The sequence below is a fragment of the Limanda limanda genome, chromosome 7, assembly GCF_963576545.1.
Source record: "Limanda limanda chromosome 7, fLimLim1.1, whole genome shotgun sequence".
NCBI classification, from domain to species: domain Eukaryota; kingdom Metazoa; phylum Chordata; class Actinopteri; order Pleuronectiformes; family Pleuronectidae; genus Limanda; species Limanda limanda.
This window is the reverse complement of record NC_083642.1, coordinates 12,940,640-12,960,937: the sequence shown is the minus strand read 5'-3', so window position 1 is coordinate 12,960,937 and position 20,298 is coordinate 12,940,640. Positions and strand designations below refer to the sequence as shown.

General features: G+C 42.0%; 1 protein-coding gene across 1 annotated transcript; it reads right to left on the bottom strand.

The window, feature by feature from the left end:
* Positions 1–15,852: 15,852 nt before the first annotated feature.
* Positions 15,853–17,355, bottom strand: kcna2b (potassium voltage-gated channel, shaker-related subfamily, member 2b). Its single transcript, XM_061074985.1, has one exon. The coding sequence runs from the start codon at positions 17,353–17,355 to the stop codon at positions 15,853–15,855; it is 1,503 nt and encodes a 500-aa protein (XP_060930968.1).
* Between the last annotated feature and the right edge of the window lie 2,943 nt (positions 17,356–20,298).

The window sequence follows — 20,298 nt, the reverse complement described above, 5'->3', positions numbered from 1 at the left end:
ATGTATAGACACGAAACTATATTAAAGCTAAAGTTAAGGTTCAGCGTCTAAAAGGACTTTGACCTACATTAATTGTGATGAGTAGTTGATTAATTGATATTTTGGTTAAAAAAAGATTAATTCAATGATTATTTTTTGATTTAAATGCTAATAATTCTCTGGGTCCAGATTCTCACTGTGCATATTTGACTCTTTTCTTTGTCACATATGAGCTTGAACTAAAAGGTCATAAAGTGCTATGAATTAGATGGTTTCAATATGTAGAAAACTTCCTCTGAGGATAGACACTGGTGAGGAACGGAGCTGATTACTTCATGAGAGGAAACTTCTGAATAGAGGGTAGAAGTTCAGGCATCCCCAGTCAAGGTGAAGAGAGGTGAGACACAAAACCTCATGGTGCTGAAATGACAGAGGGATGACAACCGAAAAAACAGACAACACTTGAAGGTTAACAGCTAACAGGTGATTGGCTAAAGGCAAATTGTCTGGTTGTGATTGGATGAGACAAGAATGAGGTGGTGGGGCTTCGACATAGTGGAGAACTGTGCTTGGGATTGAAAGTACGTCGCTTCCTTACAGAATTTTTGCTAAGTAAATTTTTTTCTTTTAGATTTGATGTAGTATTGTGACATTTTAAAGTGCCCTTATTTGGGCAGGTTTGTGAATATAATTTGGTAGACTACCAGAATAGGTTAACATGCTGTATAATTCACATTCATCACTTCTCATACAGACCAAGTACTTCTTACAAGAAAGGTTAAAGTGTTCATTTGTGTAAGGGTAAGTAATAAAAACTCTATGAAACATCATGATTGACAGGTGGTTGAGCACAGGTATGGGAAGGACCTTCATACTAAAGCTTCACTCCATGATAACTCATGCACAAGAGCTTAAAAAGTGGTACTGAGCCATCAGGCAGTTCCATTGCCCGAGGGAGAGTGCACAGAGCTGGGAGACAGACCCAGGGAGCCAAGACAGCTCAGCTGCACAGGCAAGAGTGCAGACATCCCTGCCACAGCGCCACAAAGCCACACTCAGGGTGCCATGCACAGCTCCACTGTGTGCTGTTGTCCATTGTCTGCTTACAATTATCATTTAGGATCTTTTCAAGCATTTAACATTTTTTAATTTTTACCCGGCTCTGTTTGTAGTCTACTGCTCCTCTCTGTGCCTCTATCAAACAAGCTGCGCACTGCCAACTTAACCATGCCAAACTGAACTATCTCCACCAAGTCTGAGTTTACACGTGTCCAATGACAATGTTTATGTGTCTGAGTGAGTGAGTCAGGCTGTCCGTGTGTCAGCGAGAGAGAGAGAGAGAGAGAGAGAGAGAGAGAGAGAGAGAGAGAGAGAGAGAGAGAGAGAGAGAGAGAGAGAGAGAGAGAGAGAGACGAGGGTGCGCAAGACGGATCTTACTCATTTAAGAAAAGTATCGATCATTATGTGAAGATCAGCGTTGATATTGTGGCTTCATTCAGAAAAAAAGCTTTATACCACAATAAAGGAAAGGAAAGAGATCTGATAAGCACAATATGGATGAATATTAATTGTGCAAATAATTAACAACTTAATTTTTATTAAAGATAATTGTTAGTTACAATTTTGGGATTAAAAAAAACCCAGTATTACAGATGGTAATTGAGGATACATTTTTAATTATCAAACATCTATTATCCGAATATCGTAACCTTAGCCCTCTTTCCTGAGCTTCTAGATCACTTACTGAAATATGAATTACAAATGTCCATTTGGTAATGCAGCTCGCACAACCAGAGCCAACAATGCTTCTCAGTAATAGAGCTAAAAATGTTTTTATTGCATGTGTGTGCGTGTGTGAGTGTGCGTGTTTGAATTCTACATCCTGAAAATTATCATGTGCTCTATTGCTTCACTAATTTGCTGGATAACTTTTGATGATGCTGTGATGGAGACTGTTTGATGGACAGGTCAATTACAGAGTACAGCGAGTGCAGATGCAACACACAAACACACACATTAAACACACTAAAATAGCGCAACAGTATAGACCAGGGACCAGGGACTCAAGTGGATAAAAGTTGTTTTTTGGATGAGACTACAACTGTCTTTGTAACCTAACTTCTTACTGTCTCCACAGAAGAGGTCATGTTTTTCGTCATGGTTTGTTAGTTTGTCTGATATTGAGCAGGATCGCAAAAAAAAACTACTCGACAGTTTTCCAAGACACTTAAACCATCGAATAAACCATAAAATGTTGGTGCAGATGGCTGATATTCAATATCCTGCCCAAAAATGTTAAATAAAACATCTTAATATAAGTTAGCTCATGTCACGCCTGCCTCCTCCATATGTCTGTCTGGAGCAGATTTGTTGTCTACGTGCACTCTCAGTGCTGCTGATGCTGACATGGGTGTCTGCAGGCTCCAGGCCAAGTCCCAGTGCACAGCAGCTGGGACCAAAATCCTCCCCTGGCTTTTTGACAACACACACAAACGCACACACTCACGTACGCACGTACCCACGCACGCACGCACACAACAACGGCAACAACAGCATGAGCGGAGTACAGCCAAAAATCCTCCTGATGAATTAAAAATTTCCAGTGGAGCAGCTAAAAACAGCACAGAGACTTAACCTGAGGCGATGAAACTGATAAGGCTGAAGGTGCGACTTGTGTTATGTACTCAGGCAGAGGGATAAATAAAAACGCAGTTTGATGGAATCAGACAGACGGACGGCTGCGGATGTTCTGGTTTAAACAAATCTTAATGCAGGTATTAAATCTGGAGGAACAGGTCATTTAAAGTGCATCACTTCTAAATGTGGACAAAGACTGAACGCTGCTGGTTAATGTGTCTGGTCAAAAAAGAAAGAAAAAGGAAGACATGTCAGATCTAGTTGCTTTGTCAAGACGCACTCAATTACTGGCACTGACAAAAAGATTGATGTGCCAGTGTGAGTCTGTCTGGATGAAAGTGTTACATGCCACACATGCAGCTGTGGCCGGCAACTATCAGACTGACGTTATCAATGAAACAAACACAGGCTTTTTATTATTTTAAATGCCCAATGAGAGCAATAAATGCAAAACGAGCATTTCATTTTACCTAAAAAGCACCCTCACGCAGTGTTATCCCTTCCACTGCTTACCACACACACACACACACACACACACACACACACACACACACACACACACACACACACACACACCCTGGCATTTCTCTCTCCCAGTGAGGATTAAGCCGGTCTCATTAACAAAAATATGACGTTATGTTTTTTTAGAAGCTTTTTTGGTGCCAGATCCAGACAGAGAAAATATGGCCATCTGGTCTGACTCTCCACAAGTCACTAATCCCAGGTAGCATACTAACAAGTGATGTACGTGCACACACACAGAAACACACACACACACACACAGATTCCAAAATACACGGGGTACATTGAGTGAAGCTTCACATCTGCTTATAAATGACACACACTGTGCACTTTTGAACCCTCAAGACAGATTTTCTCCCTCACAGTATCAGCTTACTGACATGGACAGACTCGTATTATGGCTATAGATTGTTGATCTTCAGAACTGAAGAAATGGTCATCAAAGGAGTCATATATTGTTTATGCTCCACCATGTGTGTTAAAGAAGACTAAAACTATTAGAGGAGACAAAGGAAACACCACATGACAACGAGGTAAATGCAAACAGTAAATACTAGGTTATTTAACATAATGGGATATTTACTGTAAATTCCAATAATTTTAGCAGTTGCACTTTCTACAGAGCCATGTCATCTCAGGTAGGTGTTAGAGGAGCTTTTCACTTTTCGGTTTCCTTCACAGAGCCGACAATTCAATTATTTCTTACTTGTTTCTGTAACAGCTGTATTTGGGTTTTTATGAAGGCCTGTTTTTGTGAAAGAAATCAAGCCAAGGTGCTGGATACTAATTCAGTATCAGAGGAGAGGAAGCTTTATGCCTGTCCTGCTGCCTACTTTGAATTTAGTTCATATCATCCATTTCAGTGTTATCCAAATAAATGATCGAAATAAAACCGTAACACTTACACACTTATAGACATCCTATCAACAAAACATGAGCAGGAAGAAAAAAATCGAATACTATTCATCCTTTTAATAACGAAATAATTATGACTTAATAATTGACTTTGTCAATTTATTACATTTATTACATTTCCATATGTTTTGTGTAGAAGTTCTCAAGTTAATTGATTTAAACACACTAACTCAACATGATAGAAAACACGTTGCACTTTACATTGTACTAATGTTATAAAGTTACATGGAAATTTAACATGTAATTGACATATAAGTCAACGTTAGAGGCATGAATATATTTTGAGTATAACATAAATATATATGGTCAGAACTTTTTTGATTTCCTTTCTTTTCAACACTCACACACATAAAATCAACTATCTATTAATCAATAGCCAACTTCATAAAATAAATGATACTTAATAACTTCATACTGTTTCATTCATCATTTCTTCATACATTTTCTTAAATTGAATTATTATTGAGAAACATTAACAGAGAACTGCACAGGTACAAGTTACCAATAGGGTACTTTGATTTAGGCTAAATACTTCACTGAGGAGGGTTTGATTTGTTTTCAACACCTCCTAAAAACCAGGGAGGGGAAATATAAGAGCTTTGTCCAGATTGATGGAAGAATTAGCCTTAATTGTTTTTAAGGAAAGAGTACTGTAGCCCCTATTTCCTCTGGTCTGTTTTTTTATAAGTATAAAGTTTTCATCTTTTATTCTCCAGTGAAAGAAGGCGGGTTCACTTAAGCAGCGCGACCGTGCAACAGCTGGTTGAATGACGAAGAACAGGAGAAGTCAGGGACGGACGCACGGAGGAGAAGTGGAAAAGAGGAACCTACCTTCAGTCCCGTCACGATCCCCTCACATGCCCGGGCTCGGCTGGCCAAAGTTCTGTTCGCTCCGGGCCGAGCCGGAGGCATGGTCAGTGCGCACCGGATCCACTGACCCCCCCACGTGCTTCCTGTCGCCCCCGGTTTGACCGCACCGACAGCAGGAGCGGAGGAGGTGGCCCGGCCAGATGTGACAATGATATAACGACTGCATGCTTACGTTTTAATTTGGCCAATTCCCCGCTGGCAAAAGCCCTGTTGGTTTATTTTTTTTTCTTCTTCGTCCTCCAACCAAAGCTGCAGCCTGTGGATATCTGTTTATCTCCAGGGAGGGGAGGGGAGGGGAGGAGAGCGAAGATAGGGAGGGAGAGAGAGAGAGAGAGAGAGAGAGAGAGAGAGAGAGAGAGAGAGAGAGAGAGAGAGAGAGAGAGAGAGAGAGAGATGCCATTTCTCATCACAATGCTCAAAGGACACATTCACAATTTCCATCTTACAACAATATTGAATTTAAATGGATAGTTCACCCAAAAATGAAAATGCACTCATTATCTAATTACCAGTATGTCGGTGGAGGGGAGGGTGAAGTGTTGGAGTCCACCAAACACTATTGGTGTTTCAGGGGTAAAATCCAAAATTGGAGGAAATGGTGATCGATTCTTCAAACGTCAGAAAACAACAGAATTCCAAGTGCCCGTCAGACCTGGTATTCAAATTTGAGTCCGAACGAGGCTATTTACACCAAGTTTTTAGCTTAAATGTCCGCTGTGATCCAGATGCAAACGCAGCTCCAGAGGAGCAGATCGGAGGCATGTGGACTCAAACCCAGAAACTCTTCCCCAAGACCTGTGAATGCTATTGATTTGTTAAATCAATAGCAGTCCTGCATAAAAGACCCTATGGATGATGATCACTTGTCTTTATTGCTGAATTGTGCAGAATTGTGGATTGTGCCCCCCCCCCATCACATTACCTCAGGGCCAGAGGTGATTTAAGTAACCATAAAGTCTCACAGTGGGCACAGTGGGAATGGCTACCTGCAGCACTTTATCATCTATTGTGTATCATTAAGTAAGTGCAGGTCAAACTCTCTGTGGTTGAAGAAGATCGATACGCTGCCTTGCTTATATATTTATCTCCCATCATCGCTGTTTTAAAAGGTATCAAGGTTTCCCTTGGACCCTGATCTCCTGACCCCTGGACCTGCATCCAGCCTCTGGGGGGTTGAGATGCTCCGCAACCTGGATCATTACAAAGCCACAGGGAGATGACTTTAGAATATGGATAGGTCTCCCTCTGTAGGCTAATGGTGGCACTGCACTTTTAAAATTCACTCTACAGGCCTTAGTTCCAGAAGGCTTTTGTTAAAATTGTTTAATTTGTTGTTTGTTTGTCTGACTTATTTAAGTTGTGTTTGGTATTAAATAATTTTTGGACAGTCTGCCAGGTAAAATAAAGAACGTATGAATAGCTGGCTGATTGTGAGATACATCGCCTTTCATTTTGTGCAAAGATATTTCCACTGATGCAGACTGAAGCTGCACTGCCACATATTTCTATCTATCACACAGTTTTTATCAATGTGCTTAAAATCAATTGTTGATGCCATTCAATATCCTCCTTTCTTTAGCCACAAATAAAGTGAATGTGCAGCACATACAGATGTTATCCAAAAATAACACAACAGATTTCCAAAAAAATTTGGGTGGGAGGGGATGGGACATGGGCCAAGACAGATGCCTGTCAATATTGACACAGATCTGGACAAATAAACTTTCATTAACATGCAAGATAAGGCTTTTTAAAAAAACATTTTCACAGATCTCTTAGGGAATAATAATATTGAATATTTATAAAAATAATCAGTTGACTCGGGGGACTGATACAGATGACTGTATGGATCCAAATAAGAATCAAGCTCTAGCTGATTTCCAGTAAATGCTGTTTCATGAGGCCACTGTTGGGCCTTGGTGGAGGTGACTGCTGTTTAGTCGTTCACTTCCACATCTGTTCCTCCCCATGTACCGCACTGCTATTTCCCAGTTTCTGCAGTCACACAAGTCTGCATATTTCTCACTGTGTTTTCTGATTGTGTTTCCACCTGCATCCATATTCATGAGTCTCCTTCCAGGAATCCTCCACTACACAGGCCTGATCTCACGCTCTTCTCTCATCTTCTCTGTTTTTCCAATTCCTCCCAAAGCTGTTGTACTGCCAACACTCTGTGTCTACTCTGCTTTCCCATTAGAGTCACAAAATACATGCCAAAGATAGAACGGCGGCTTTGCAACTTCAAAGACAAAGCTGCCGAGATGACAAGGGAGACGAGAACAAAGAGAATATCTTGAAGATTTTCTTTTGTAAATCTGTTAAATTCGCTTTGCATTTATTTTCCTTTGTTGCTCTATGTGAACTTTAAATGAACTCTACTCTATGGTGGAATCCAAAAGGTTGAGATTGAATGGGTAATTCAAGATTAGAAGAAAAAGTTATATTCTTCCTTGGTTGGGATTGAACACATGATATCAGGCAGATGGAGGGAAAGTAAATGCACCGTTAAGCTAAGTTACCATTGACTGCTAATGCTCTCTAATCACCACCCATTAATTCACTTCTGATGCATTCTTGATCAATATGCTGAGAGGAATAAAAGCAAAGAGCAAATTTTTAGGGGAGAGAGAGTGCGCGTGTGTTTGTCTAGTGTGTCTGTGTGAGCACATATGCAAATCTGTGTTTTGACCATTTTCAAGCAACATTTAGGTAGAAAATCATTTATTCAACAAAGAATGAAGCTGCAAAACAGAGGAGTAAAAACCCACCTGCAGAAAGACAGATGATACCAGCATGGGGAGAGATGGGAAAGAGAACTGGAAACTAGAATGGATTGTAGAACGTGGGTTTCTTTTTGAGTTTATGAATTATTTATACGGATGAGATATTTTAAGCCCCCAATTTCATGTCTGTGAGAAATGAGTGGGTGGAGGTATGGAGAGGGGGAGAGGAAGTGGATATCATTTGCTTGCGTCCTCACAGAGGTGACCATTATCGTACTCAGCCTCATGCACACTCACGCACACACAACCCTGCCTCTGCACATTTTCGTTGTCAGGGAGCAGTAGAAGAATCCTTAGTATTCATCAGCACGCGTTACCATCAGAGGACACGGCCTGTCCGGCTGCTTGTGAATGCATTATGGGAACAGGTTTTTTTTTTGGTAGTGACACGTCCTATGTTTGGTCTCTGGGCTCTTTTTTTACTGTTATAAAGCATAATAACCGAAACTATTGTTTTTCTACAAAAAGCAAAATAAGAAATATTGTAAATTGAGCTCTTCAAAGTTTGAATATCACAGTGTACTCATTGTAATCTGTACAATACAGCAGTCACAGTTCAACTTTTACTGCATATAAATTTGGTTCATTTTGTTTCTTGACCAACACATAATCAAGGTTCAGATCCTGCTGCACAGTATCACACGTTAGGGTGAGCAACTTATTCCAGTTCAGCATCAGCAGATAAAATCATGTCTCTACGTGGACACTAGGTGGCAGAAAGGCTAACAGCAAGTGGATGCATGAATAAGGATTCACCAATGCTGGAAGGCCATGGTTTCTGATGGAGCTCTGTTTGCTGCTCTGGATCAGGAGATAGAGCCGGGTTGGTCAACAAGAAGAGAAAAGTGACATATAATTACAGACCTTGCACTACAATCAAACAGCTAAATGTGAATCAATACCAATCAGTTATCTGTGGGGCTGTCTGGTGTCTGCTGATGTGAAACCCCAGAAGCTGCAGGTTAATTTAGCTGATTTATAAAATACTGCATTTATTTTCTTCAGTGTCCGTCACTCCCAATAAGTTTTCCACACGTCGATGAACTATAATTTCTAAGGTCTTGACCTTACTATGTAAAGTGCCTTGATAATAAAATAAAATTGAATTGAATTGAAAGGAACAAATGTATAGGTTGTACGACCATGATCAACAACGGTTGCTGCTCTACATCAGCCGTATGTCTGTGATAACCAGAATGATCTTAAACGTCCTCTGGCCTTCAACACAAACACACCTCCAGCTCAGGAGGGAAAAGAATTGGAAAATACAAATCAAATATATGGCTCCTGCAAGGCTGACATGTCAGAGCAGAAAGTTCCATAAAGACCGACAGTGAAGTGGAAACTTTTAAGGAGGTCCTCCATCTGCTCATCCTTCCACTAGAGATCCTTGTGCAGCTGATTGATGGAGGGGACTGCAGGGTTACCTCCGTTCAGATGATTCTATAAACTGTTTAGACTTAGAGAGTAAAGAAGCCCTCATGCCTGTCTTTACTAAGAAGCAACGTACATGCACGGGGTTCAGTTTCATCTCTGCAGATGTCAGTCCAGGCTGACTTGCTAAAGCTTTATTATATTTGTAGATATATCATCATTGCTCTTTTCTTTATTAACTCTTTAGCTGAGAAAGTACACAATCTTTGACACAGGTTTTTCCCTGTAAAGCTCACAGCAGCTCTAAGTAAACAGCTGTATGTAAGTCCCTTGTTTATGCCTCTCAAGATCCTACTTATACATAAAGGCAAGAAACAAAATTGCAGAAAAGATTAAGAGCTACAGGTTTCTGTTATGTTTACAGGGAATGCCTCCTTTCTCTTATATTATGTATTATTTACTGTATGATTATGTGTCAACAACAACTGCAACGATCAGATGAAATAAAGAATTTTGTGAATTGCAAACTTCTCTATGCATAAACATACCCATACATACATATACATATACTGAAGCTGTGTCTTTATAAATGTAATATTTGTGTGACCACATACCAAACAATATGACTTAAAAAATGTATAATTTTATAAACAGCTATTTATTTTACTATAAATATATTTCAAGACAATATTTAAGACTGTTGCATTGCTGTGTTTTGCTGTAAGTAAAGGTATATGATGGACAGCAGCCGACAGAATGTGGGCCGAACCCATAAATCAATGCAGCTCATTAAACACATTGACAGGCCGGAGCCCCCCAGTGACATTCTTTACTGATACGTCCACCTTCTCATCTACTCAAAATCCAACCCAGCTCCCAGTCCACCCCTCCTATTATCCACCTTCCATTTCGATCACCTCATCCCCGCATCTAATATACTGATTTAAAAATAACCTTTTTTTTCATTTGTGTTCAAGATTTACTACAAATCCAATAAAATCAACCGTTGAATATATAGAATCCAATGGCTCTTTGAGTATTTACAGCAAGAAGCAGGCATTCCCTTCAGCCAGAAAGGAAACCTATTGCTATTAATAGAGGAGGTAAGGAGCCTCCACGGGTGAACAGGAGTGATAAAGAAAGCGCTCCCCCTCCACCACAGACATTCATAAAAAAAAAATTCAGATGTGCACACAATATGAATGCAGGTTTCCCCTGTGGAACGTGGCACGCTATAAAGAAAGTTCAGAATGACAGGCCATGAACTGGGCTGTATATAAGGTTGTAAATCATCTCATTCTGCTATGGGCTATGCACTTGGCCCATTGGGCATTGCCTCACAAGTGCAGTCGTGTCCATCAAAATGACAGGATTTATGGGAGAAACTGGGTCGGAAAATGCATTGGTAACATATGAATTTCATTATTTTCTCATGGCCACTTTAAGTAATCTAATAAATAAATATTGGACGTCTGTCTGGCCTACATGGAAAACTTGAGGCTCATGTTTAATACATAGCAAAGTCAATATGCAATTCAATGACAATCAGTTATCTGAAGGGCTGTCTCGAATCTGAGCTCAGCTGATGTACCAGAACCATGGTCAGCTGAGATGGTGAGAGGGAGAATTATACTCCTGCTAATGTACGTCTGAGGGGAGACTCAGATCACTCACTGTGCATCACTTTGCTGCTGGAGGGGAAGAGAGATGAACACAAGGGGGAAATGTGTGGGAAATGAAATGTGAGAAGGGCAAATGACAGAGAGGGAAAGTGAGAACAAACTCAAGCAGCAGCGATGCAGGGAACAAGAAGAGAGGCATACATTTCCAGCAACTGGGATGAGGTGTTCGACTCGAAAACAAGATACTCAAAGTGTCGGTTCTTGTTGAACTGCGAATCAAGAGCGTTTTGCTCTCCTCTGTCTGCCTCGTCCTCTCTGCCACTGCCCCTCGCCGGCTTTATAAATAGACCACTTTGCTTTCTCAGGGAACCACAACGTTCGTAAGATTCACTCACGGGGGAAAAAAGGACACATTCAGGTGGTGAGGGTCGATTGCCGATTTAAATATAACGTCATGGACAAGAGAGCGGCCGCTTTTCATCAATTTATACTTAATGATAGATGACATTTTTTTTTCTTTCTTTCTCATGATGACAATGTTCTTTGCTTTAAGATAATGGAAGAGGAAATGAATCTGTTACACACTAAAAAGAATCTCTGACTGAGATATGAAGAAATCATTCTTGCTCAATTCTGAGCATCCCGAACATCAAGTGTTAAGTATATGGTTAAGATAAACAACATTTTAGTTGAAAGTCATTGATTCAAAGAGCAGATTTGGACTCACATTAAAATAAAAATGCAACAAACTTGGCTGTAGCTGCCCCTGCAACCGTCAAAGGAACATATACTTGGTGTAGATAATGGACGGATGGATTGATGGAACAAAATTATCTAAGCCCACTCCAATTTCATAGACCACAAGAAGAAGCAAAAGAGAAGCTTATTGAAAAGATGTTATTATTGATATAATCATCAGACCATTAGTATCATCAGACCATTAGTAGTATTATTATTCATAATAGTTTTATCATTTACAATGGTTTTCAATGACAAAAGTGCCTCTTTCAGTTTATATTCACTGTAAGTCCTCGTAACCGGCATGGCAAGCGTTCAGGTCCGTTTTTCCTTTGCATGTTACATCGTACAGTTTGCATCATGGTTCAGTCTTTTTCTTTACAATGGTAGAAAAAAACAACAGGTTGTAAACAAACACATGGAGCTGAGCAGAATCCACCTTAAGAATAATAATACAGTGAATACTGTGGATTATGTAAAGCACATTCAAACTTATTTCTGACCGAAGGCAGATGATTTAGAGTAATTGAGATCAGTAGTCTGGAGGTAAATATTTGTTGAGACAGTACAGACAGAATCAAACCTGCATATGGATTTCAGTTAATCCTCCGCCCATGCAACGTGTGAGGCTCAAAGAAGAGCTAATAATGACAATCAATACGAAACCATGGAGGAAACAAACAAAAGATCATTTACACATCTGATAACACAAATAAATTAAAGTTCCCATATAAATGATATTCCCTTTGTGAATTCTTAACATACTTCCATTCTTTTTCCTTGGAGCATAAAAACCTAAGAGCTAATTCATCATCTATGAAACGTTAGCTTCTTGGATTAGTTCAGCAGGCATACACTTTGATTCCCTGCTACATAGGGATCTGTACATGGCAGGAGTTCATTTTAAAGCAGAAGCTTTAGGCATTTTAAGACATCACTGAAAGCAGCCGTTTTATATAACTGTTAAATACATTGTTTACATGGCTATGTGTGTTCACCACCAGCTGTGGCCTTTAAGTCCATTCAGTTTGTGTGTATTGAAGTATGATAGAACCACAGGAACATGTCTTTCCTGACAGCAGAAGTCCCCACACAGGCAGTGTGTGTACACACGTGTACAATCGCTGTGTGTAATAAAGTACAGCAGAGGTGTGTTTTCCTTGGTTCAAATCCTAATGTGCGATCGTGTTGTATTGTCTGAGAGAACTTCCGTGTCTCGACAGAGCGCGTCACTTCAACTGTGTGCTTGGTAACAATAGAGGAAAAGACGGAGGTACAGAAGATTCACATAAAGTCACATAGGTCTTCCAGTACAGTGTGGGGAAATACAAGAATACACCAGAGTAAAGAGGAGGGTGTGGGCAGTGCTTGATTTACTTTCATCATCATATTTTCCTTCCAAATCATTCCTCACTTTCCCTCTATTTCCTCTCTTCCAGTCCCATTAACTGATACCACAGCCTATCTCGAAAAAAAAATGCTCGTAGATTTCACCTTTGGCGAGTGTAGTGGGACATTTCCTTCAGTTTTCCTAGTTTAATATTCTAGATGCATGTGTTCAGTATGCACACGCTCTGTAAACACTGTGCTGAGGTGGTGTCGAACATACAGAGAACCACAGGCCTGGAGTCGAGGAGAGCAGTGTTTTGGATAACTGCTGCCACATTGTCTATAAAAGCTACACAAGCAGCTTGTATCGAAAAGGTCTTTCTCACAATCTCTTTGTCTCTCTCTCTCTCACACGCACACACTCGCTCTCTCACAAACACACAACACACACACACACAAACACACACACACACAGACAACACAACACACTTAGCATGATGGACCTGCATGTCAGAGACGGTCCCTCTGAGCATTATGATACACTTTGCTGAGCAAAAAGTCTCACTGACCAACTGCTTGAGTCTGTGCGCGTCCAATGGGTTTGGCAGCTCATACAGAGTAGTAGCTGTTGTTGTGCTTTCACTATTACACACAGTTAGTGGGTTGTGACTACAACAGATGGTAAAGACTATAAAGCTGGGGCGGGACATTAGTTAACATCTGGGTTGTGAATCATAGTGTCAGTTTGGCAATCCTCAGGTCTTTTCTGAATCTATCATATCTTCCTTGTTTCCATACATGTAACTTGTTTCCTTTCCTCCAATTAGATAAAGTTAAATCTTCTAATGGACACACAAGCCTCATTGGGTACATACTTCACATGGATTCAACAACATTTCAAATAGCAATGGTAGAAAGACGCATATATGCGAAGCATCACTCAGACTTCTTAAACGAGACACCTGTCTCCCCTTAATCGCGTAAAGCGCAAGTATCTATAAATATGTATATATTTAAGGAGATTTGCCCTCTTAGTACTATTCTTACTAATGCATGCTATGATGAATACACAGGACATGCAGCACTACAATAGCAGAATAGCATCATAGCATTTGATAATAGGCTAATAGAGGACACTTACACTAGGTCCTGCATTATTTGGGCAAAATGCCCCAATGGAATGACTTTTCAATACGACAGCCGAGAGCTCAACGTAAAGCAACTTTTAAAAAAACCTATGGAAATGGACTTATCACATGTTCATGTAGAAAAATCTTCATCAATTTGAAAACACATGTGTGGCAAATAAAGTATGCGCTGCAAACACTCACTACGCAACCCTATACTCAAATTGCACAACACATCCAAATACTCTCAACGCAACGTTATGCTTACAACACAACAAAATATTGACAACAAAACCAACACCAGATTAACAACGCCACAGTAAAGACATGTTGATCTGAAAACGACAGAGCTAGCATGTTACAGAGCTAGCTAACATGATGTTAGTGTATTTTTTCAGATTCCCTGAATTGGCAGAGTAGCAGTATGTTTTTCATTTGCAGTGCATGTGTTGTCAAATTGATGGATATGATTCTGCGTTGTATATATGGGGTCTATTTCCATGTGCTTTCTTAAAAGGTAGTGTGTTGAGCTCTCAGTTTGATTGGGCAAGATCAATCATTTTTAAAAGTATTGCTAGTGAGACTCTGGATATCATAAGCAGACTTGCAGTGGCCGACATCGCTGGTTTAAAATGGTTGGACATTTTCATTTGGGTTGATCAATGAGCTCTTCCTTAAATTGCTAACATTTGATCTGGGTTAAATAAAAATCCAAAACCAAATTTGGTCCTTAATCTCATCTGATCTGTTGGTACAAACATGGAATGCTGTGAAGTCAAGGAGAGCAACGTTAATGCTGGGCAGTGTAGTAGAACTAAACTAGTGCTCACTGTTACAGTGGGGCAGGTGGCAGCCAGAGAGACATTTGAAGGTACAGTCAAGAGGATGGAGAAACAGGCACTCACTCAGAACACAACAATTCAGTCTTTCCTTCTACATCAGACATCTTAACCATTAAAAAAAGTAGGTAAGAAGCATACATTCATCATGTTGATTAAAAAAAGCACACATTTCCAGAAATCAAATGAAACATACAACAATACATCAGACATTCACTTTGTTCAGAGGAACGTTTCTTCCGTCCACCCACTAGCCTGCATTTACTGGAAAAACAAGGCAGAGTCTTGGCAAGAGAGTACATATGTACGATAAATATACTTGAGTTTCATCAAGATGGAATAACTGGCAGGAAAAAGAGGGTGGTGTGCTCTTGTGGTCCTGAATTACACAACAGAATCCTAATATATCTCCACAGAGGCCCCTAGCTTGTACCATAGACTAGACTAGATATCTAGTGAGGGGTATGAGAGTAAAGCTAGTGCACTCAGATTGTTTCTCCCACAGAGAAAGCAACAAATGCTCTCTTTCCATCTCTTGGTTTTCCCCTGACAGAACAGCGGTGATCTCAGTAATTTGGTTTTTCTCAGTGTCAGGACCTTGGCAGTTTGAGCAGCCGATGAAAGTCGCTTATGAATGCCGATAGTATGGCCTGTTTTTTTTTTCTTTAAATCACAAGTTAGTTAATTACATTTAAAAACAAACTTTAAGTTGATTTGAATTATTGTCATCTTGCATCTTCTCCAGGCGGCAGCTTGAGCGAGAAGGTAGAAACTTGTGGTCCCTTTACACTGTTAATATTGATTATTACTGGTTAGGCTACTATTTGGCTACTGTTGCGAGCGCGACGACTACGTCATATAGGAATGACTAACTCCATGCAGACACTGACAATGTCCTAAATGCGAGAGGGAGTAGTTATATGATATGCCATGATAGGTCCTTATAGGATAATGGGAGAATATGAGGTCTTTCTACTGACCTTTTCTCCAAGATAATCTCACTCATCTGCTCTGGACTCCCATACTGGGCGCCATACATTGGTCAACACAGGGACCGACATTCCTGTCGCAATCCCTGTAGACTCTGACAGAAGTTAACCATCCTTAGTAGCTCACATTATACATCGGTACGCATCTTAGTGATGTTAACATAGTTTGTGTTGGCCAGTGTGCAATTTCCTGTTTTCATGCCCTCGGGTCGGAAGTCCTCAGTGCTGTGGTTCACAGCTTCCTGGATCTCCACGTAGTCAGATTTGCTGAGAGTGGACCCACTGCCGCTCCGATCACTCTTCTTCAGATCGTCAGCTGAGCTGGCTTTAGGCACGCTCGGCGTATTCAAATACTGTGCCTGCTCCTCGCCCTCCGTCTCTCTGTGGTAGAAGTAGTTGAAGTTTGACACGATGACAGGTACAGGCAGGGCAATAGTCAGCACACCGGCGATTGCGCAGAGAGACCCGACGATTTTTCCTCCGATGGTTGTTGGCACCATGTCTCCATAGCCTACAGTGGTCATGGAGACCACGGCCCACCAAAAGGCCTCAGGGATGCTGCTGAACTGGGATTCTGGCTCGTCTGCCTCTGCAAAGTAGACGGCGCTGGAGAAGAGGATCACACCGATAAACAGGAAGAAAATGAGGAGGCCAAGCTCACGCATACTGGCCTTCAGAGTCTGTCCCAAGATCTGGAGCCCCTTGGAGTGACGTGAGAGTTTGAAGATACGAAACACCCTGACGAGACGGATGACACGGAGAATAGCCAGAGACATGGCCTGCGAGCCCGCCTGGCCGTCCTCTGGCCTCTCTGCTAGCTCTGTGCCAAGTGTGATGAAGTACGGGATGATTGCCACAATGTCAATGATGTTCATGATGTTGCCAAAAAACCCAGCTTTACTGGGACAGGCAAAGAACCTGACGAGGAACTCAAAAGAGAACCAGATGATGCAAAGGGTCTCCACAATGAAGAAGGGATCTGTGAAATATGAAGAGCCAGTATAGATATAGGTGGTATTGTCCATGGAGTGGGATGGATATTTGTACATGTCCTCATCCTCATTTCGGAAAACTGGCAGTGTCTCCAGGCAGAAGCTGACAATGGAGATCAAAATCACCATGACGGAGATGATGGCAATGATGCGAGCAGGACCTGAGCTCTCTGGATACTCGAACAGCAGCCACACTTGTCTCTGAAACTCATTCTCTGGCAGAGGTCGCTCCTCTTCCTTTATGAAACCTTCATCCTCCCGGAAGATTTCCATCGCCTCCTCGCCTAATTCATAAAACCGGATCTCCTCAGAAAAAATGTCCAAGGTGACATTAACGGGCCGGCGCAGCCTCCCTCCTGATTGGTAATAATACAGAATGGCGTCGAAACTTGGTCGATTGCGGTCAAAAAAGTACTCGTTCCGGAGCGGATCAAAATACCTCATCCGTTTTTTGGGATCCCCCAGTAGCGTCTCTGGAAACTGTGAGAGAGTCTTGAGCTGCGTCTCGAAGCGCAAGCCAGAGATGTTGATGACAACTCTCTCGCAGCAGTCGTGGTCCGGCTCAGGGTCATAGTGGTCGTGAGTCCCGCCCGGGTGCGCTGCTGCTTCATCCGAGGGGTCGCTGGTCGCCACCGTCATGATGGAGGGAGATGGGACCTGCAGCTTTTAGACAGGGTGGGGCCACTTCAGGGCACAAGGAGACAAAGATGCCCCAAACTAGTGGGTTCGGCGATATTAGCCAGTGAGGAGCTGCAGGAACAGGAGAGAAAGCAAGGGAAGACTGCTCATATTAATATCATCAACATATGTTTTGTGCTATTTAATATGCAACAGGCAAGAAAACTCAGTCTTCCGACAACTTGGATTCTTTAGCACGTATTTCTTGTCTGTTCCATTCCTTCAAATACAATTCACAGTTCTAAATTGTCAGTAATCCCCGGAAACGATGTGATGTTTTTACGACCCTCTTACAAACAAGCACAAGCAGGGCAGTTGAAAATAACAGGCAGGAGTGGCCGGGCCATTTCAGCACATCGGCTCCACTGTGTCTATGTGTATTAGGTTATGAGTTCCCTCTCATTTCAGCTCACTGCAGGATCAATATGCTCAGCAGTAATACTGTATCAGCTCTCGCAGGGTGCAATTACAACAAACAAATCTGATTATCTGCTGAGTGCTCCATACAATCTCTGTGATAAATGTCCTCTTTTCTTGTGGGGGTCCCAAAAAGAAGAAACATGTCATCAAGTCACAGATTAATAATTTATCAGCCGCTTATATTCAGGGATCTTTGTCACAGCCGGCTATTTATACTGTGATTCTGCCGAGCTGTAACCTTTAAACTTCACATGCCATTGCATAAAAGCTATAAAAGGAATATTAATTTGACCTAAGAGACACAACCACAGAGGAATTTGCTAATAAAAGCAGCGACATGGAGAAGTCCTATACCGATTCTCACTGGCACTTGTGAGGCTTGTTTACGCTCTGTCCTCTATGTGTGACTGCAGGTGCCCATAGAGCTGAAAGTTGCCCCCGATCCAGAGTCAGTCCCCACAGGTCAAAGCAGCTCCCCTGTGCCCACCATACATCCCCACCCGCGGCTCCGGCTCTGCAGCAACGCAGCAGTAGGGAGTGGGAGACGAGGACAAGGCGTGAGGACGCAGGGGTTACCTCCCTATACCCTCAGTGACCGGCAGATGCATGTTGTGATGATGGAGCCATGGGGGTGTGGACGGGGACATATTCTCACAAATATTCTGGCCATGTGCAAACAATAATTGATATCTGCAGATGTTTTACTGGGGAAGGAGTTTTTTTTTTTTTTTTTCTTTTTTTTGTGGGAGTTGATGCTCTCCGGATGCTTCAGCGGATCTTTGAGGCGGAATCACCTGTTTGATCCACGCAGGTCCGTATGATTCTTGTATTAAAAACCACCATCTTTTTTTCTCCCGTTTATCCATATGAACACACACCAATGATGCACAGCGGCTGTCATCTTCACGACACATTCCACGGATGAATAATCACGCAGTCCTTTGGTGGTGGCTGATAATAAAGGTGGTGGTGAGGGGTGGGGGGGACAAAGCAGCCAAGTTCCATGCACGGGGTTATTCACACATGTTTAATGGCAGGGCTGTATAGTTGCGCGTTATTGGGTTATAGTTTGGAGTGACAGGTGCCAGACGTGCCACGTTACACTCCATGCACTAAACCAAACAGAAGCATCATCCGTCGGAGCACAACGCACAATTTCAGTTACATGGCATGCAGGCATTCACCCCGTTTCTCCCGGTCTCCTCCTAAAAGGTGCCGTGAGGTCCCGAGTCCCTCATCTCTGTCCCTCGTCCCCCGTTTGACTGACGCGTCCAGCGGCTGTGTCATCTCATCACGACCGCCCGTCCACTAGCTGCCGGCTCTTCCCACGTATGGATCATATTTCGCCATGATTCTGCCGAGTTGAGGTGCGTGGGCTGCAGCTGGACATCGCGGCGCATACTGACAGCTCCTTTTTTTGCGCGCCTCGCCCCGTGCGTGCGCCCCCCCCCCCCCCTATCCGACACTTACTGTCCAACACCGCTCCACTTTAAAGGGGAAGCATCGCCCACCACTGGGTCTCAACATAAGCGTGCGCGTCTGGAGAGGCTACGTGAGAAGAAATAGCATGTGGAGGACCAAATGAGCAAGAGCGTTTCCTAAATGGTTCTAATGGGAACGTGCGTTTACACTCTACAGCAGGAACACCGTCAGTGCCAGTAATAAAGCAAATTAGTTCTGGTCCAAAGATAGACATAACACGTGCAGCATTGTTCTCATGGTGTGGAAGAATATCAGGGGAACATTACAACAGGGACATTTTTTTTTCCTTGAGCTGAAATAAGGAGACTGAATTGAAGGGTTGTCGAGGCAGATTATTCAATATGTGTTCATACACTGTGAGAAGGAAAGAAGAAAGTCCCGCGTCTTGATGCCAGAGCTGTATTTTGTAAACCAATGAGTCATTCATATCGTAATTCGATCCTATTTTATGATTTGAGTGCAGGTTTCTAAACCCTTGTGCCGGCATTGGAATAATCTGTTTGTGTGCTTCTATGTGTTTACATTATGTTTTATCTGTACAAATACAACAGTACAGTCTGTGCTCAAACTCTGGGATAGTACTTTGAAATGTGTCGGCCACCTGTTAGGTCTTAAATCTTGGCCAAATACAGAGAGACTCAAATATCATTTCTTGAGTTGCTGATTTGATTCTGATCATTCACAGACCTGCACACTATATCACATGCACTAATAACTGGCCACACCTATTACAGGCATGCACTCACACTCAAGATTGGATTTGATGCTCTTAATACAATCGCAACCAAGTTCAATTTCATGCCGAATTTGGTGATCAAATGCGTAGAAATTAACTGGTGCATTGAAATTGTCTCGCAGACGGTGTTTCCCCATGGCCTCCTTTCCTCCGCTGACTGAAAGTGGGCCAGGTGAAAATCCAGCTTTGTCTAAAGGCAGAGAGCGAGAATAAGATTGAGCACATGTAAGAAAAAAGAGACTAAAAGAATGAAATACACAAGGAAT

Excerpts from the sequence above, each read along its gene's own strand:
- kcna2b (XM_061074985.1), bottom strand. The coding sequence starts at position 17,355 with ATGACGGTGGCGACCAGCGACCCCTCGGATGAAGCAGCAGCGCACCCG.